The 15814-nt window shown below is 47.1% G+C and overlaps 2 protein-coding genes across 6 annotated transcripts in view; one reads left to right on the top strand and one right to left on the bottom strand.

The window, feature by feature from the left end:
- The window catches only part of dnah6 (dynein, axonemal, heavy chain 6), a 1317984-nt gene that overhangs the window by 127995 nt on the left and 1174175 nt on the right, over nucleotides 1-15814 (top strand). The gene's annotated exons all lie outside the window — the stretch shown is intronic.
- The window catches only part of LOC147124821 (tyrosine-protein kinase JAK2-like), a 414008-nt gene that overhangs the window by 96992 nt on the left and 301202 nt on the right, over nucleotides 1-15814 (bottom strand). For all 3 annotated transcript variants that reach the window (XR_015079093.1, XM_085993603.1, XM_085993613.1), the window contains 2 exons: nucleotides 13731-13876; nucleotides 11184-11505 (listed from right to left, as the gene is read on the bottom strand). Coding sequence is in view for 2 of the 3 variants with exons in the window: in XM_085993603.1 (XP_085849729.1) it covers nucleotides 11184-11505; nucleotides 13731-13876 (468 nt within the window). In the remaining variant the exon portion in view is untranslated. The remainder of the gene's footprint in view (nucleotides 1-11183; nucleotides 11506-13730; nucleotides 13877-15814) is intronic.

Raw genomic sequence — 15814 nt, 5'->3', positions numbered from 1 at the left:
TCTTGGGCCATGGATTCCCAGGTGTTGGTGGGGATGTTGCACTTTTTCAAGGAGGCTTTGAGGGTGTCCTTGAAGCATTTCCTCTGCCCACCTGGGGCTCTCTTGTCGTGTCGGAGCTCCGAGTAGAGCGCTTGCTTTGGAAGTCTTGTATCAGGCATGCGGACGATGTGGCCCGTCCATTGGAGCTTTGATGCTGGGGACTATAAGTGCACTAACTGGACCTGGATTTTGCATACTAGGTTGAAACAGTTCTGCCTATCCATCTAAGGTTTGTACCACTTACACTCCTCTAGGGCTCCCTCCACTTCCCAAGCTCAGAAAGCCTTCAAGCAACCTGCGCCCTTCCTATGCTTGTTCCGTTCTATGTCTGCCTAGCAGAAGTGTACAAGAGTAGCCCGGAGGAAAACTGACTTCCTGAATCATTCTTCCCTACAAAGCACAGTTATAGTCAAGAACACACTGTGTTGACAATCGCGTGCCAAAAGCTGTAATCTATCACACTGTTGCCTAGCTCTGACTATCCAAACAATTCCTTTCAAATTCAATTTTTTCTCAGGTTGAAATCAGAAAAAAAAACAGAATAAACAGTTGGCGGCTTTGTGGCATAACACATTCAACACTCTCCTTTTATGTATTAGCAAGACTTGATCTTACATCTGTGATTCCCTATATGGCCATTTCTCAGTCCTCACAGTTGTTAAGGGGAACGTAGAGTGGGACCAGGGGTTGCCCCTCAGGAAGGGAAATAATTTTCAATGAGTCATCTTGAGGTGCTCTTACACACTCTCTGACAACCAAATATTAAGTGACGTTGGCAGTGCTTTGATGGGGACGGGGCTTAGAGTGGCAGAGAGCTGAAAAATGGGGATGATTAAAAAAAAATTGAAGAGAATTTAATGCGTAAGATAGAAAGTTACTTAAGAGGGTTTGTTGGGTACAGTTCCATAAAAAAATCAAATGGCATTATTCTATCTTCTAGAGACAGTGTCTAGAAGATATAAAGGTTATTATTTGGATCTTTTCCAGGCCACACCCTCCCACTTATCCAAAAGTGGGAGGGTGTGGCCTGGAAAAGATCCAAATAATAACCGTTATATCTTCTAGACACTGTTTCTAAAAAAAAATACAACATAACCAGTTGATCTGCTATTGCGCTGTATATGGAGGGTCAATGCCAAGTGTACTCTTCAGGTACAGCAGGGTTAGATGCCAAGTTATAATTGGACCAGGGCGCTCAGATATAATTTAATCCTCATTTTAAAATCTCACATTGTCAATTTTATATTCCATTATACATTCATACACTCTCAATTATAATGGAAACTGCCAATGCAAACTTGTCACACTAATTTTGCCCCCTTCTCTCTCTCAAACCTCTTCGCTCAAACCAACCACAGATGCTCACTCTAACTCCTCCCATCTTTCTCTAACTGCCTCGCTTCTCTCAGGCCATCCCATTTCTTTCTACGCCCTTCTCTCTCCTTTCTACCCTCATTTCCTATCTGTTTCCCTCAAAGAGCCTTTGCTTGCTTTTGAAATTCTTTTAATGAAAAATCAAATTAGAATAAGGAAAGCAACCGTCAGTCCGTCTTTCTCACTGCAGGTGTTGGAACTGAAAACCTTCCTGTCACAGGAGGATTGAGTGGTCAATAATGTTCAATAAATGCAGGTGGAGATAATTAATTGGCTTCAAATTTCAGCTGCTTTTTTTAAATGGAACATTAGTCTGAAAAAGACACACTTTCTCACCCTCTCTTCCCCCACCCCCACACTATCAGCTTAATTCGCTTTCTGAAGTTCCTATAGCGTAAAACAAAAGCTACAACTGGATTATACGGACACATATTGATGTAGCCTCTGTAAAAAGAACATATGTTTTACCTCAATTAAGATTTTGGAATTTGCTCTCTTGTTTCTCTGAATTTTTTATTCATTCATGGGATGTGGGCGTCGCTGGCAAGGCCAGCATTTATTGCGCATCCCTAAATGATCTGACGAAAAGCTATCGTGCGGAAAGTTGAAGAAGCTGAAGAAAAATAGTGGATTAGTACAGTTGATTTTGCAGTAGTCATGCAACCTGGGCTATTGGGTATGCCGCACGTGCTCAGACGGCATACTTCAAATTTACCTCACAGAATCACAAGGTCTAAGCAAAAATATCAACTGAGCCCAGGATTCTGGTAAAGGCTGAGGTCTTCAAGTAATAACTTTAATGAAGGCATTGAAAAAACAAAAGAAAATTCAATGGATAAATTTGATCCATTCAATACAAGGCACCTGAGTAAAGGGGAAAGCCCACTGTCTACAACATCTACTCTAATGCTATGTCTATGGAAGCTGAATTCCTCCTGTGTCCATTTGTATGGCCACTTTGGCTGCTACTCAGAACCTGAGCTCGTTAATTCTATCTCTTTTTCTCTCAGCCACTCTCGGGCCCTTTTTTCTGTTACCTCCCCTTCCCATCACCCAGTCATACCACCTTTTATTTCTCCCCTCTGAGTACTTTATATCCTCCCTCCATTCCTCCTCTAATTTCTGCACTGAGCCACTCCTTATCCCTGGTGATTTTAATCTCCGTCTCAGCTCCCCTTGCCCTCTCTCCACTGAATTAATTGTCCTCCTGTTTTCCTAAATCTTCCACCCTCACCACCCCTCCCCCACATAAATTCTTCCATCCCAATTCATGGTCATGCCCTCAACCTTGCCATCTCTGGTGGCCTCTCTAATCCCCATGGTCTCAATCAGAGACAAGGCCTCTCTGATCAACTCCCTGTATCCCTCACCAATCACATCCCAACCCTTTTCCAACACCACCTCCTTTCTGTGTCCAGCCCTGAAAAAACTCTCACCGAAGTCACTTACAGCAGCACTTTCTAATTCCCAGTCACCCGCCACAATACCTCTGCAGCTGTTAATCTTCTAAACAATTCCTTCATGCCTACTTTGATGCCCGTCCCCATAAAACTTTTACCATCTTCCATCCCATTCAATCCCTCGAGTATGGCCCGCATCTTTGCTCTTTTAGCGTCAAAAGCATATGCGACACACAACAAATTTAGCCACCCACCGCCAGATTACATCTATTGAGTCTCACTATCATCTGCCAAAACTGCCCACTACATCAAGATTATGCTGGAGAGCAAAGATAACCATCGGCTTCTTTTTTCCACGACCAACCAGCTCCTTAAACACCTTCACCTCTAACAAGTGAGAGGACTTCTTTGTCACTAAGTTGAGACCATCCGTTCATCTGCCTCTACTGCTTCCCCGCTTCACCTTGCCCACCAAGCCAAACCTCCCAACCCTAGCCCTGAACCCACCTCTTTCTCTTGCTCCTCTCCTAGCTCCAGTCATGCCCCTCTGAGCTCATCTTGCAAATGAAACCCAGCTCCTGCTTCCTTGACTCTATTCCTGTTAAACTAATAACCAGCCAACTTCCGTTCCTGTAAATCATTGTAAATCATTCCCTCTCATCAGGTGCTGTCCGCCTTCCTTTCAAAATCACCATCACCATTCTTAAAAAAGCTACCTTCAATCCCTCTGACCTTACAAACTACTGCCCCATCTCGAGCCTCCCTTTCTTCTCCAAAGGTCTTGAGCATGTTGCCGCCCCACAAATCTGTGCTCATCTGTCCCGCAACCCCATGTTTGAATCTCTCCGATCAGGTTCCCTTGGCGACATCATCCAAAGACATGGGGCTTGATTTTGCCATTGGGGTCAGGCTGGGGCATGTCAGGTGGTTTCTGTGTCAGGATCCCGACTCAGAAGTGAAGTGGGGAAAAAGTGCGATTTTCCCCTAATTGGGCAATTGATTTCCAACGTGTGGGAACCCCTGGCCCAATGAGTCTTTTCATCCAGAAAGTCACCTCCTATGACATCATCAATGCTGCTGGATTTAAGGCCTGCAAGCAGCCTTGCTTCTTCTGGAGACTGCAAACTTTATGGTGATTGTAGTAAGGAATTCATTGATCGACTATGTCCACCAGCAGGCAAACGTGTGCTCCACGCTTCGATGAGCCCTCCCTCCAAGCTCTGGTGGAGGGAGCAAGATTGAATAAGGAGGTGCTCTTTCCTTCCTCAGGGAGAAAAAAGCCACCACAACAGACTAAAGCGGTGTGGCTGCAAGTGGCCCAGGAGGTCACCTCCATATCGATGAGCCGCAGAACCTGGCTGCAGCGCAGGAAGAGGTTTCATGATCTTCTCCACACAGGAAAAGGGAGTATGACTTTCTCATCACCCTCAATCTGATCCCCATCGCCTCTCCTCACCAGCACTCTGCTTTGCTAACCTCTTCCTCCACATCCCACTTGACACTTACATCCCTGCACCCTTACCCATTGCCTCTCTCTCTACCGTCACATTCACGTAACTATTCGACCATGTAGCCCTCACACCCCCTATCACTGTGATGCAACAACAACTTACAATACACAGGGAGGGTCATTTGTCTCCTTCTAAGCATTTATGCTATGCATTCTCTACACTCACTCCTTCATTCTCACTCAAATTCCACTTGTGTCCCTCATTGCAGGAAAAGAGAGCCCACAAGAAGAGGGAAAGAGCCATGACAGGAGGAGGGCCACCCTCAGTAGCCCAGCTCACCGCCTGGGAGGCGACGGCCCCGGAAATTGCCGGGATCGAGGAGGATTCCCAAGTGGGGGACGGACAGACGGGCACATCACAGCAAGCTGGTGACAGAATAGTTTGGCATCTCTCTCATTGACATTGCATGAGTCACTTATAATGAATCTGATGCTCTAACAGATTGACTTATGATCATCTGCACTATTCAATGTGAATGTAACCTTGACCTCACATCTCGAACTCTTTCCTTTACTCCCCCACAGGACCATCGAAAACCCCCGTCCCCACTGTCCAGGAGGAACAGCCTGAGCTTCCAGACTCCTCAGAGGAAGCTGCAACCTCTGAGGGCGCAGCATCAGCAGAATTCAGCGCACCCATCACCACCGCAGACACTCACACCTCGGTGGGTCCTTCGCGAGATAGAGTAGTGTTGACACCTGGTGGATCACAGCTCACAATTGAGCATCAGCAGATGGTGAAGACAGGGACAGCAGTGGAGAGTCCTTGTTGGAGGGCGCAGGAATCTGCCAGCTCGGCTCAGCTGCATGTCGACCCTGTGCCTCTGGGTCCATCCAGAAGGAGAGCAGTGCTGGAACTCCAGGAACAGGTGCAGGAGTCTCTGGCAGGTTTTGTCTCCAGGGTCGCTGCGAGTGTCGCGCGAATGGAGGAGTCCATCACGAACATGAGCAGAGCCTTTGTGGAGGCATTGGCGCATGAACGCATCACCGCGGAAAGGATGGCAACCTCCGTGGAAAGGATGGCTAACTCCGTGGTAAGGCTGGCTACCGTAGAGGAGAGGATGGTTACGGTAGAGGGGAGGATGGCTACGGCCAGGGTCTTGAAAACATGGTCATTGTTCAGAATAGAATGACATCTCTTGAGGAGCGATGGTCAGCTACTGAGCATAGAAACCGGACCTTCATAGAAGTCCTCTGGAGTAGGACTTCCAGTGCAGAAACTGGTCCTCATGGCCCCCCTGAAGTGCAGCAAGGTGTTGTCAAGCCACTTGCTAGCTCTGAAATGGGGCTGACCAATGAGAGGGATGTTGGTGGCAGACAACAAGGAAGTGGGGGCTCCTCTCCAAGCGCTCACACTTCCATGCCACTGCAGAGCCCCCGGTCAGAGCCCCACCAGAGGGCTCACCCAACTGAGATGGGCGTCTCAGCCCCTGCACAGCCACAGGAGTAGCTGACTGTTGCCGAGCCCTCACAGGTTCGCAACCCCAGAGGACGCCCACCAAAGGCGTCGAGACAGGAGCAGCAAGAAAGTGAGCAAGGGGCCTCCACATCTGCTGAAGCCACAGGGGAAGCACCACGTAGGAGCACCTGTAAGAGGAAGATAATGCACAAGTAGTCACAAGGGTAGTCACTTGTGTAGTGTCCGTGTGTTGGTAAAGACACTGAAGACAGGAGTTGGTTCATAGGTGTTTACTAAGCAAAGTCTGGGGGGGGTTCTAATGGATATACACAATATACAGGCTTATATAGCCCGAGTGGCCATTACTGGCATTACAGCACACCTGGGGCTCTTAAAGGCACATACACTACAACTTGGGTGTTGTGCTGTATTGTATTTGGACCAGCCAGCCTTGTCATGGTATCATAAACAGGTTTGATGGCAAACTGTTGAAGTCTGTGTCATTTCGCAAATGGGCCTTTCACATTGAGGGCTTAGGGCGACTTGCAATTGTCAGTATGGTGGTCAGAGTGATAGGAATCCACAGGTTCTTGTCCATTTCCGATGCTCTGGTAAGAAGGTGCGAGACAAAAGTGTTTGATTGTGCAGGCTAAGCAAATCTCGCCAACATGAGTGCGTCCCTTGCATCCCGGGCAGCAATGTGGTCACGTTCTGGCCTGTGCAGTTTCAGGTGGGTGAGCAGCAGCTTGGCGCTCCTGTTGTTGCTCCCGCTGCTGTTGTTGTTCAGGGTTCTGCTGCTGCTGCGGCTGGTCTTTGTCCGAATCTGATGTCCAGGAGGAAAGGAATTAAATGGTCGCCATGCTTCTGGTATATGTCTCAGTTGAGGAAGCGCTCAGTCAAAGTGGGGAGAGGGGTTTCCCAGGAAGTCACACTGGAAATGTGTCTCAGGCTCCAAACTTCCACAACAATGAGTAGGCCTGCTAAAAGTTCCCCCAGACCTGAGACAACAAAGTTCTGCCACCTGCAAGTAATCATTGGTGAAAGCTCCTTTTTAATGGTGGAGCTGCAGCTGTTAGTAAACAATCCACTTGTGAGGCCGCCAGGATTACCTGGCGTGTTCCAGAGGAGGCGTGTAGGATGGGGGAAATGTCTAAAAATCAGAAAGGCCTCTCAAAATTGAATTATAGAGGCAATTAAGTAGTTGTTAAGGGCCTATCCCGCCTCTTGGAGGCGGGATGGAAACGGGGTCTGAAACCCCGATTCTGGGAAAATTGCTCAGAGGTGGAATGGAGACAGGATCGGGCCCACACGCCATTTTTTGCGATTTTAACACCTCACACGCCTCCAATCCCGCCTCCTCGGGCCTGGCAAAATCGAGCCCATGGGGTCAGCTTCTACCTATACACTGACAACACCCAGATCTACCTCTCTTGACTCCTCCACTGCCTCCATGCAGTCAGACTTTTTGTCCAATATCCAATCATAGATGAGCCTCAATTCTTTTCAGTTAAACTTTGGGAAGACTGAAGCCATCGTCTTCGGCACCTGCCACAAACTCCGAACATTCACCTTTGATTCCATCCTCCTCCCTGGTCTCAGGCTGAACCAGACTGTTTGCAGTCTCGGAGTCCTATTCAACCCCAATTTGAGCTACCAACCCCAAATGCTCTCCTTCACAAAGACCACTTACTTTCACCTCTGACACTGCCCACCTCTGTCCACCTGCGGCTGAAACCCTCGTCTATGCCTTTGTGACCTCCAGACTCAAACTATTCCAATGCTCTCCTGTCCAACCCTCCATCTCCAACCCCTGTAAACTTCACATCATTCAAAACTCGACTGCCTGTATCCTATCCTGCACCAGCTTTCGCTTACATTTCACCCCGGTCTTTTCTGACCTATATTGGCTCCGGGTCCTCCACTGCCTCAGATTTAAAATTCTCATCCTCATGTTTAAATCTCTACATGGCTTCCCCCTTATCTCTGTAACCTCCTCCGACCCTACAATCAAGCAGAACAATCCGTTCCTCTGACTGGCCTTTGAGCACCCACTCCCCTTCACCTCACCACTGGCAGCTGCGGCTCCAGCAGTCTCCCGATCAGGAATTCCCACCTCAAAGCCCTCTGCCTCACCACCTCCTTTCACATCCTCCTTTGAACCCACCTGCTTTTGGTCGCCCCTGCAATATCTCCTTCTCTGGCATCGACAGCTATTTTTGGCCTTATTCTGCCTCTGTGAAGTAAGTTGGGATGTTTTTCTTTCAAAAGCAAGTTTTTGATGAAAATTTAATCATGTTATTGTGAAATATGTAATTTTGGATTTTTTCCTCAACCCTTCTTTTGTACATTAGCAATTTTAGTTTCTATGGAACAAAGCAGCAGCTCAAAAAAAGCATTTTGAGAAAATGTTGAGAATTCGGTAGCCAGATTGTACAATCAGGAGTATAAATGTGGACGAACGGAAAAAGCTAACATAGAAATCGTGACAGCAGGAAGTCACGTGGCACAGGCAGGACATGCACGCTACAAAGATTTTTTTTCATATGTTATAGATATAGGCAGATAGAATCTCCCTGTAAAAGATTTACTCATACAATTTTAAGCACAGAAGCTGCTAGATTAGCAGAATTGTATAAACAAACGCTCACAGTCATGATACCAGGAAAGGTTGCCTGACAGCTGTAAAAACAGGGACCAAATAAGGCAAAAGCCAGTTGCCAATTTCCCATCTGGCCCTTATTATGTTTATAGAGATAGCAGCTTTGGGAACCAATGAAATGGGATAAAGTATTATAAGTGATTAAGTAGCATTAAAATAGTGAGTGCAACCTGAGGCACAATTAAAACCGTACAACTCATTTCTTCCATTAAAATCGAAGGCTATGAAGACCAAGCTACAACCTTAAGTTCAACACATTAGATGCATTGATCACTTACAGGCTTTAACATCTGAGCTCTCAGGTCATGCATCAAATGTATGGATACTCTGTTCCATTGACAGTTTGGTTCCTAATTGATCATGTGGCCTTCTCCCATTCTTATTGAACATGTAGGTCGGGCTCCAAGAGCACACCTCACTGCTTTTCAAAGAATGCAACAGTAGTGCAATCTATTTGATGTAATGAGGGAGTTCAGCACGCACGTAAAAAGAAAGCTCCCAGGACATCAGACCAGATAAAAGACTGAGGAGGCATGAGGGTGCTTTGCATGTAAAGGCTATACTATGTTCAGAGAATGAGGAAGACCAGAGTTACAGTAATTAATCTAACGTTACTTCCTTATTATTTAAACTCCACATATACAACTGAATTCACTGCAATATAGAAAGTGGAGGCAGGGATCTCTATTGTTGAGGGAGATCAGGAACACAAGCCTGATAGTTTTAGCTGTCAGATCAAGACAACGATACTTCCAAAAACATGTATATTAACCCATGAAGCTGACTTGCACCAACATCAACAGATATCCTTTGCATCTTGACCTATGGCGTAGCCCAAGCAGAAAGGCATTTAACTTGGAGCATTTTTCACCAGCTCCGGAACAACAACAACAACAACATACTACATTCTATCACCCACCTCACTGGATGCTGTTCAATGATCAGTTAAAAACTTTAGGGAAACCCAACAAACAGACAGCTTCCTAGATTGGTGTATGTCCTTTCCATCTACGTTGTAAACTTCAATAAATTGACACTTCCTTTACAAGGAGAACGAATGTTGTCACGGATAAAATTTTGGCCCCATTTCATTTAAATTAAATAAATTAAAATTCAATGTTCTCTAAAGTACACATTTTAGACGGGGTTTTGGAAGCCAGAGAAGGAAGGTCTGCAACCGGCGCAGAAAGATCTCTTCACAATTTACAGTCACGATTTGGACTCGGGAGTCGGAAGTACAATTTAAAAATTTGCAGACGACACCAAATTGGGAGGTGGAGTTAATACAAAAGGAAGAATGAGACAAAATAGAGGAAAACATTAAAAGCCTGAAGAATGGGTGTGTAATTGGCAAATGAATTTAATTATAGGTAAGTGTGAGGTGGTGCATTGTGGTAGGAAGAATGAGGCCACCACATATCGCTTGGATAATATTGAATGGGGCAGAGGAGCAAAGGGATCTAGGGGTACAGATGCACAAATCACTGAGAAAAAGCAAACAAAGCACTGGGGTTCATTTCCAGAGGAATATAATTCAAAAGCAGGGAAGTAATGTTAAACTTGTATCGAACCTTGGTTAGACCATATTTGGAGTACTGTGCAGTTCTGGTCTCCATGTTATTAAAAGGATATAGAGGCACTGGAGAAAGTGCAAAAAATATTCACAAGGATGATACCAGAACTGAGAGGATATACTTATCAGGAAAGGCTGAACAGGCTGGGCCTCTTCTCTTTAGAAAATAGAGGGCTGAGGGGTGACCTGATAGAGGTCTTCAAGATAATGAAAGTGTTTGATAGGGTAGACAGAGAAAATGTTTCCACTTATCATTGGCAAAAGAACCAAAGGCAACATGAGGAAAAACTTTTTTATGCAGCGAGTGGTTATGATCTGGAATGCACTGCCTGAAAGGGTGGTGGAGGCAGACTCAATCTTGGCTTTCAAAAGGGAGTTGGATAGGTACCTGAAGGAAAATAATTTGCAGGGAAAGAGCGGGGGAGTGGGACTAGCTGAGAGCCGACACGGGTTCAACGGGCCGAATGGCCTCCTTCCATGCTGTAACCATTCTATGATGCTAGGACGGTTGGTTGGGGGGGGGGAAGAGTCCAAAACTAGAGGTCATAAATATAAGATAGTCACTAATCAATCCAATAGGGAATTCAGGAGAAACTTCTTTACTCAAAGAGTGGTAACACACTACCACAAGGAGTAGTTGAGGCGATTAGCACAGATGCATTTAAGGGGAAGCTAGATAAACACGAGGGAGAAAGGAATCGAAGGATATGCTGATAGGGTGAGATGAAGTAGGGTGGGAGGAGGCTTGTGTAGAGCATAAACCAGTTGGACTGAATAGCCTGTTTCTGTGCTGTAGACTCGATGTAACACAATGAAGCAGAGTAACAATTTCTGAAAGTGATCCAAGAATGACAAGAAAACACAAGTTCAAATGAAACGGACAGAAATGTGTAATAAAAAACAAGATTCAATTCCAAGGAGGTGCATTCTGCTGTTTGACTTTCCAAGTGCACTTATGAACCTGGACATCACTGGGTGTTTACCAAATGAATTTCCTGCCAATGGTGTATGATAAATGGTGGCAGCTTACACATTAACCTCAGGAGCTCAGTGAGGCATCTCGATTAAGGAAATATATTCAGTGAAGAAAGCTGGATTACAAGTGAATTTTTATACAGTACAAGTACATTAACAGATGTAACCTTTCTATATGCTAATCCCTCTGTTGCCTTACCTATAAAATATACAAACCAGTGGAAGTGGAGTATTTAAATCACTGCGGCGATTACCTGATCGGACTGAAATTCGTGTTCTTTACATTTCCCCTTCTTCCACTGAATGCCTCCATTTCCGGTTACAATGATGGTTGTAAACATATCTTCTCCCGAAGGTCCTCGCACTGGCTCCTTCACTTCAAAATACTCGGAGAAAAAGGCAGGCTGCAGAGTTTCCATGTTAATCAGGTATTTCAACTTCAAATCTCGAGCACTTGCATTGCACTGGCTGAATTGTCGGATAAACTTGTAAAATCTGTACCGGATCCGCTTCCTTGTTACAATGTGGTAATTTTCGATCTGTAGGCGAATGTTTTTCGGCAACAACGATTTGTAACTGGAATTGAAACAATGCAATTACTAGTACCAGTGGAAACCATCTTAACAACAACAACTTGTACTTATATAGCGCCTTTAACATAGTAAAACGTCCCCAGGCTCTTCACAGGAGTGTTATAAGACAAAAAATTTGACACCGAGTCACATAAGGAGAAATTAGGGCAGGTGACCAAAAGCTTGGTCAAAGAGGTAGGTTTTAAGGAGCATCTTAAAGGAGGAAAGAGAGATAGAGAGGCGGAGCGGTTTAGGCAGGGAATTCTAGAGCTTAGGGCCCAGGCAACAAAAGGCACGGCCACCAACTTGAGCGATTACAATCAGGGGTGCTCAAGAGGGCAGAATTAGAGGAGTGCAGATATCTCGGGGGGGGGGTTGGGGCTGAAGCAGATTACAGAGATAAGGAGGGGCGAGGCCATGGAGGGATTTGAAAACAAGGATGAGAATTTTGAAATCGAGGTAATACATCTTCTGAAAAATCTTTGGCATTTGAATTGGATTCAGGTTAATAGACAATAAACCAAACAAGCTTGTCCTTCTCCAAGACCCATGGTTATGGCCATGGACGGAGTGCTGACATTGTGACTTGTCAGACTTAATCAGGCTGCAAAAAACCTTCCATTACTTCACACTATTCTCCAAGGGGAGAGTGTAAAAACACAAAAACAACAACAACCACAACCAGTGTAATAAGTGTGTTTGGACAATACATTGCCAGGCTGCTAAGGTGAGAAGATTTCTAACTGTTAAAAGCTCTTGCAAAATTCACAGAGAAGCTCTGCTTTCCCCTCAGCCAACACACAAACCCCACGGTATCTTCTCTTCACAAGGTGACAATCTGAATTGCTCCTAAAATGAGAATAAGTGGAAGGTGCTGATATTTCTGGAAGCTCTTTCCCCACAGCCCTGCAAATTTTCCCCCTGGAAGTATTTATCCAGTTCCCTTTGGAAAGTTATTATTGAATCTGCTTCCACCGTCCATTCAAGCAGTGCCTTCCAGATCACAACTCGCTGCGCTAAATGTTCTTTTCCTCATGTCACCTCTGGTTCTTTCGCCAATTTCCTTATATTTGTGTCCTCTGGTTACCAATGTTCCCTTGGATTTTTTTTTTGGGTGTACGGCTCATTCAAAATGCCGCTCATGCGCGGTGTTCCCCATTTAAAAGCCAGAGAGTTGGCTGCGCGGGAGCTCACGAGTGCTGCGCGGCTCACAGGGAACGCTGCTGGTTACCGACCCTTTTGCCACTGGGTTTGCTCCATTTGCCCTATTTGCTCCATCAAAACCCTTCATGATTTTAAACACTTCTATCAAACCTCTCCTTAAGCTTCTCGACTCTAAAGGAGAATAACCCCAGCTTCCCCAGTCTCTCCACGTAACTGAAGTCTTTAATCCCTGGTACCATTCTAGTAAGGCTCCTCTGCACCCTCTCCAAGGCCTTGACATCCTTCCTGAAGTGTGGTGCCCAGAATTGAACTCACTCAACACTCCAGCAGGGGCCTAACCTGTGTTTTATAAAGATTTAGCATCACTTCTTTGCTTTTGTACTCTATGCGGTAATTTTAATCCCCAAGAGTGGGTGGCTTTGGGTCGGGAGAGAAGTTAAAATTAAAAAATTTCAAACCCGACCCTGCCTACTTCCGGTTTTAATGGAGGCAGGACGGGGGCAGGCGACCAATCTGCTCTCAGGAGGCGGGTCGGTCGTTAACAGCTGTTATGGAGGCTTTTTATTTTTAACCCGTTTCAGTCGGGTTTCCCAGGCCTCGGGATATCTCTCCCACCCCGACAACGATCTCTCCCCCCCACCCGCTCCGACCACAATTTCGCATCCACAGCCCCTTTAAACCCATGGGCTTCAATTTTGCTAACAAGTCTATTATGTGGTACTTTATCATACGCCTTTTGAAAGTCCATATACACAACATCAATCTCACTACCCTCATCAACCTCTCCATTCATGTAGGGTCTTTCTTGATGGTTAAATTTTATTGGTCCTTCATCTGTATCTATCTTGTGATTACTGGCACCAAAATCCAATTAGCACCTTTTTGGTTACATGCCCACAGTGATTTCAAAGGGTCCACTGTGGTATATTACTTCTAAGTTAAATCCCCATGTGATCACAATTTCTTCCTATCCACAGGTTATCTGTCTCTAGTCTCTGGGCTGAGAAAGTAGTCGCAAGGTTAATGGAATGGGAAGAAAACGATTACAAATATTTGCCTTCTCACCTGTTTGAGTGATAGATGTCCAAAGGGGATTGGTCCTTCTCCTTTGCCATTCTCATCATATCGAGCACCGCCATACCAAGACATTCCTCTTGCGTTTCATGTGTAACTGGTATTTTTACCCATCCATTAACAAAGTCATCACGCCACTATGAAAAATATGCTAGGGTTAGATATTCTCTCTTCATTTCTGCATTGGGCTTTAATGTACCAGTGACATTCCCATGCCTCTCCTTTGAGGAAGTGCTGGCCTCCCCTTGGCATTTCCTCCTACAGAACAGCAGAGCTCGATAACTTGTCTTGTAAAGTGTGACACGCAGACTTCCATCCTAGCATTTGTAACACAATCCACTTATGTTCCTTTCTCTTTTTTCCCCCCATATATGTCATTCAGTTTTCAACTACTATGCTTGGCTTTTACCACATAAAATCTGCAGAAGTTAATTTTTATACATTTCTAACATAGCTTAATAATTCTGGAGAATTAGAGAAACACATTCCCGGGTTAATACTGCAATCCCAGAGAAGATGAAGTCCTCAAAGAAAGGGAGGGTTGGAAATGAGGCTACAACATTATCAATTCTTTGACCTCCGAATGTAGCTCTCCACTGGGGACATGGGATTACGAAACTAATCATTTCAACCCGTGCAACATTCACTGAATGATGCTCCAATACCTTCATTTGTCTTTCTATCTGTCCAGCAATCATTGAAGTATAAAGAATGGCTGGGGAAATGCTACTGAACCAAAATAAGCCATTACCAGCTGCATACTGCTGTGTACTCAGCTGTATTCCACCCGGGGAGATCGGGGGCCGGGGAGAGATCGGGGGCCGGGGGGGCGGGGGGGAGAGATCGGGGGCCAGGGGGGGAGAGATCGGGGGCCAGGGGGAGATCGGCGGCCAGGGAGTGATTGGGGGCCGGGGAGTGATCGGGGGCCAGGGAGTGATCGGGGGCCGGGGGGGCAGAAATCGGGGGCTGGGGGGGAGAGATCGGGGGCCAGGGGGGGAGAGATCGGGGGCCAGGGGAGGGAGAGATCGGGGGCCAGGGGGGGAAGAGATCAGGGGCCGGGGGGGAGAGATCGGGGGCCAGGGGGGGGGAAGAGATCGGGGGCCAGGGGGGGAGAGATCGGGGGCAAGGGGGGGAGATCAGGGGCCAGGGGGGGAGAGATCGGGGGCCAGGGGGGGAGAGATCAGGGGCCAGGGGGGGAGAGATCAGGGGCCAGGGGAGGGAGAGATCGGGGGCCAGGGGGGGAAGAGATCGGGGGCCAGGGGGGGAGAGATCGGGGGCCAGCGGGGGAGAGATCGGGGGCAAGGGGGGGGGGAAGAGATCAGGGGCCACGGGGGGAGAGATCGGGGTCCAGGGAGTGATCGGGGGCCAGGGAGTGATCGGGGGCCAGGGAGAGATCGGGGGCCAGGGAGTGATCGGGGGCCGGGGAGTGATCGGGAGCCGGGGGGGGGGGGAGAAATCGGGGGCCAGGCGGGGAGAGATCGGGGGCCGGGGGGGAGAGATCGGGGGCCGGGGGGGGGAGAGATCGAGGGCTGGGGGGGGAGAGATCGGGGGCCGGGGGGGAGAGATCGAGGGCCGGGGGGGAGAGATCGAGGGCCGGGGGGGGAGAGATCGGGGGCCGGCGGGGGAGAGATCGGGGGCGAGATCGGGGGCCAGGGGGGGAGAAATCGGGGGCAGGCATTGATGGCTTGGAGGTCGGGGATCTCGGGATTGGGAGTAGCAGTGATTGGGCTGGTGATTATAAGTACTTTCTTTTTTTTAATGTAGGCGATGTTTAGGATTGGTTTTCCTAGAGGCCAAACCAATGTTGCAGCAGGGACCTGAAGCAGGCAATCGGTCCCTTATATGCAAAGGGCCGAATGCCTACTTCAGGCATGGGTAAAGGACACCTCTTGTTTGTCGGTACCTAATATGGCAGGCGACACACTTCCAGTCTGGGGTGTTGCCGCGCTTCCTGCCTGCCATTTTGGGGCCTTAAGAGTGCAGGTTTTCCAGGTGCAATCCCTACTCTACTCTACACTAAATACAAGTGGGTTGAAAAAATTCCACTACAAGCTGCACAATAATCTACCCTTTGG

The sequence above is a fragment of the Somniosus microcephalus genome, chromosome 1, assembly GCF_052327205.1.
Source record: "Somniosus microcephalus isolate GS21.2 chromosome 1, FLI_Smic_1.0, whole genome shotgun sequence".
NCBI lineage: Eukaryota > Metazoa > Chordata > Chondrichthyes > Squaliformes > Somniosidae > Somniosus > Somniosus microcephalus.
This window is presented reverse-complemented; position numbering and strand designations above follow the sequence as displayed.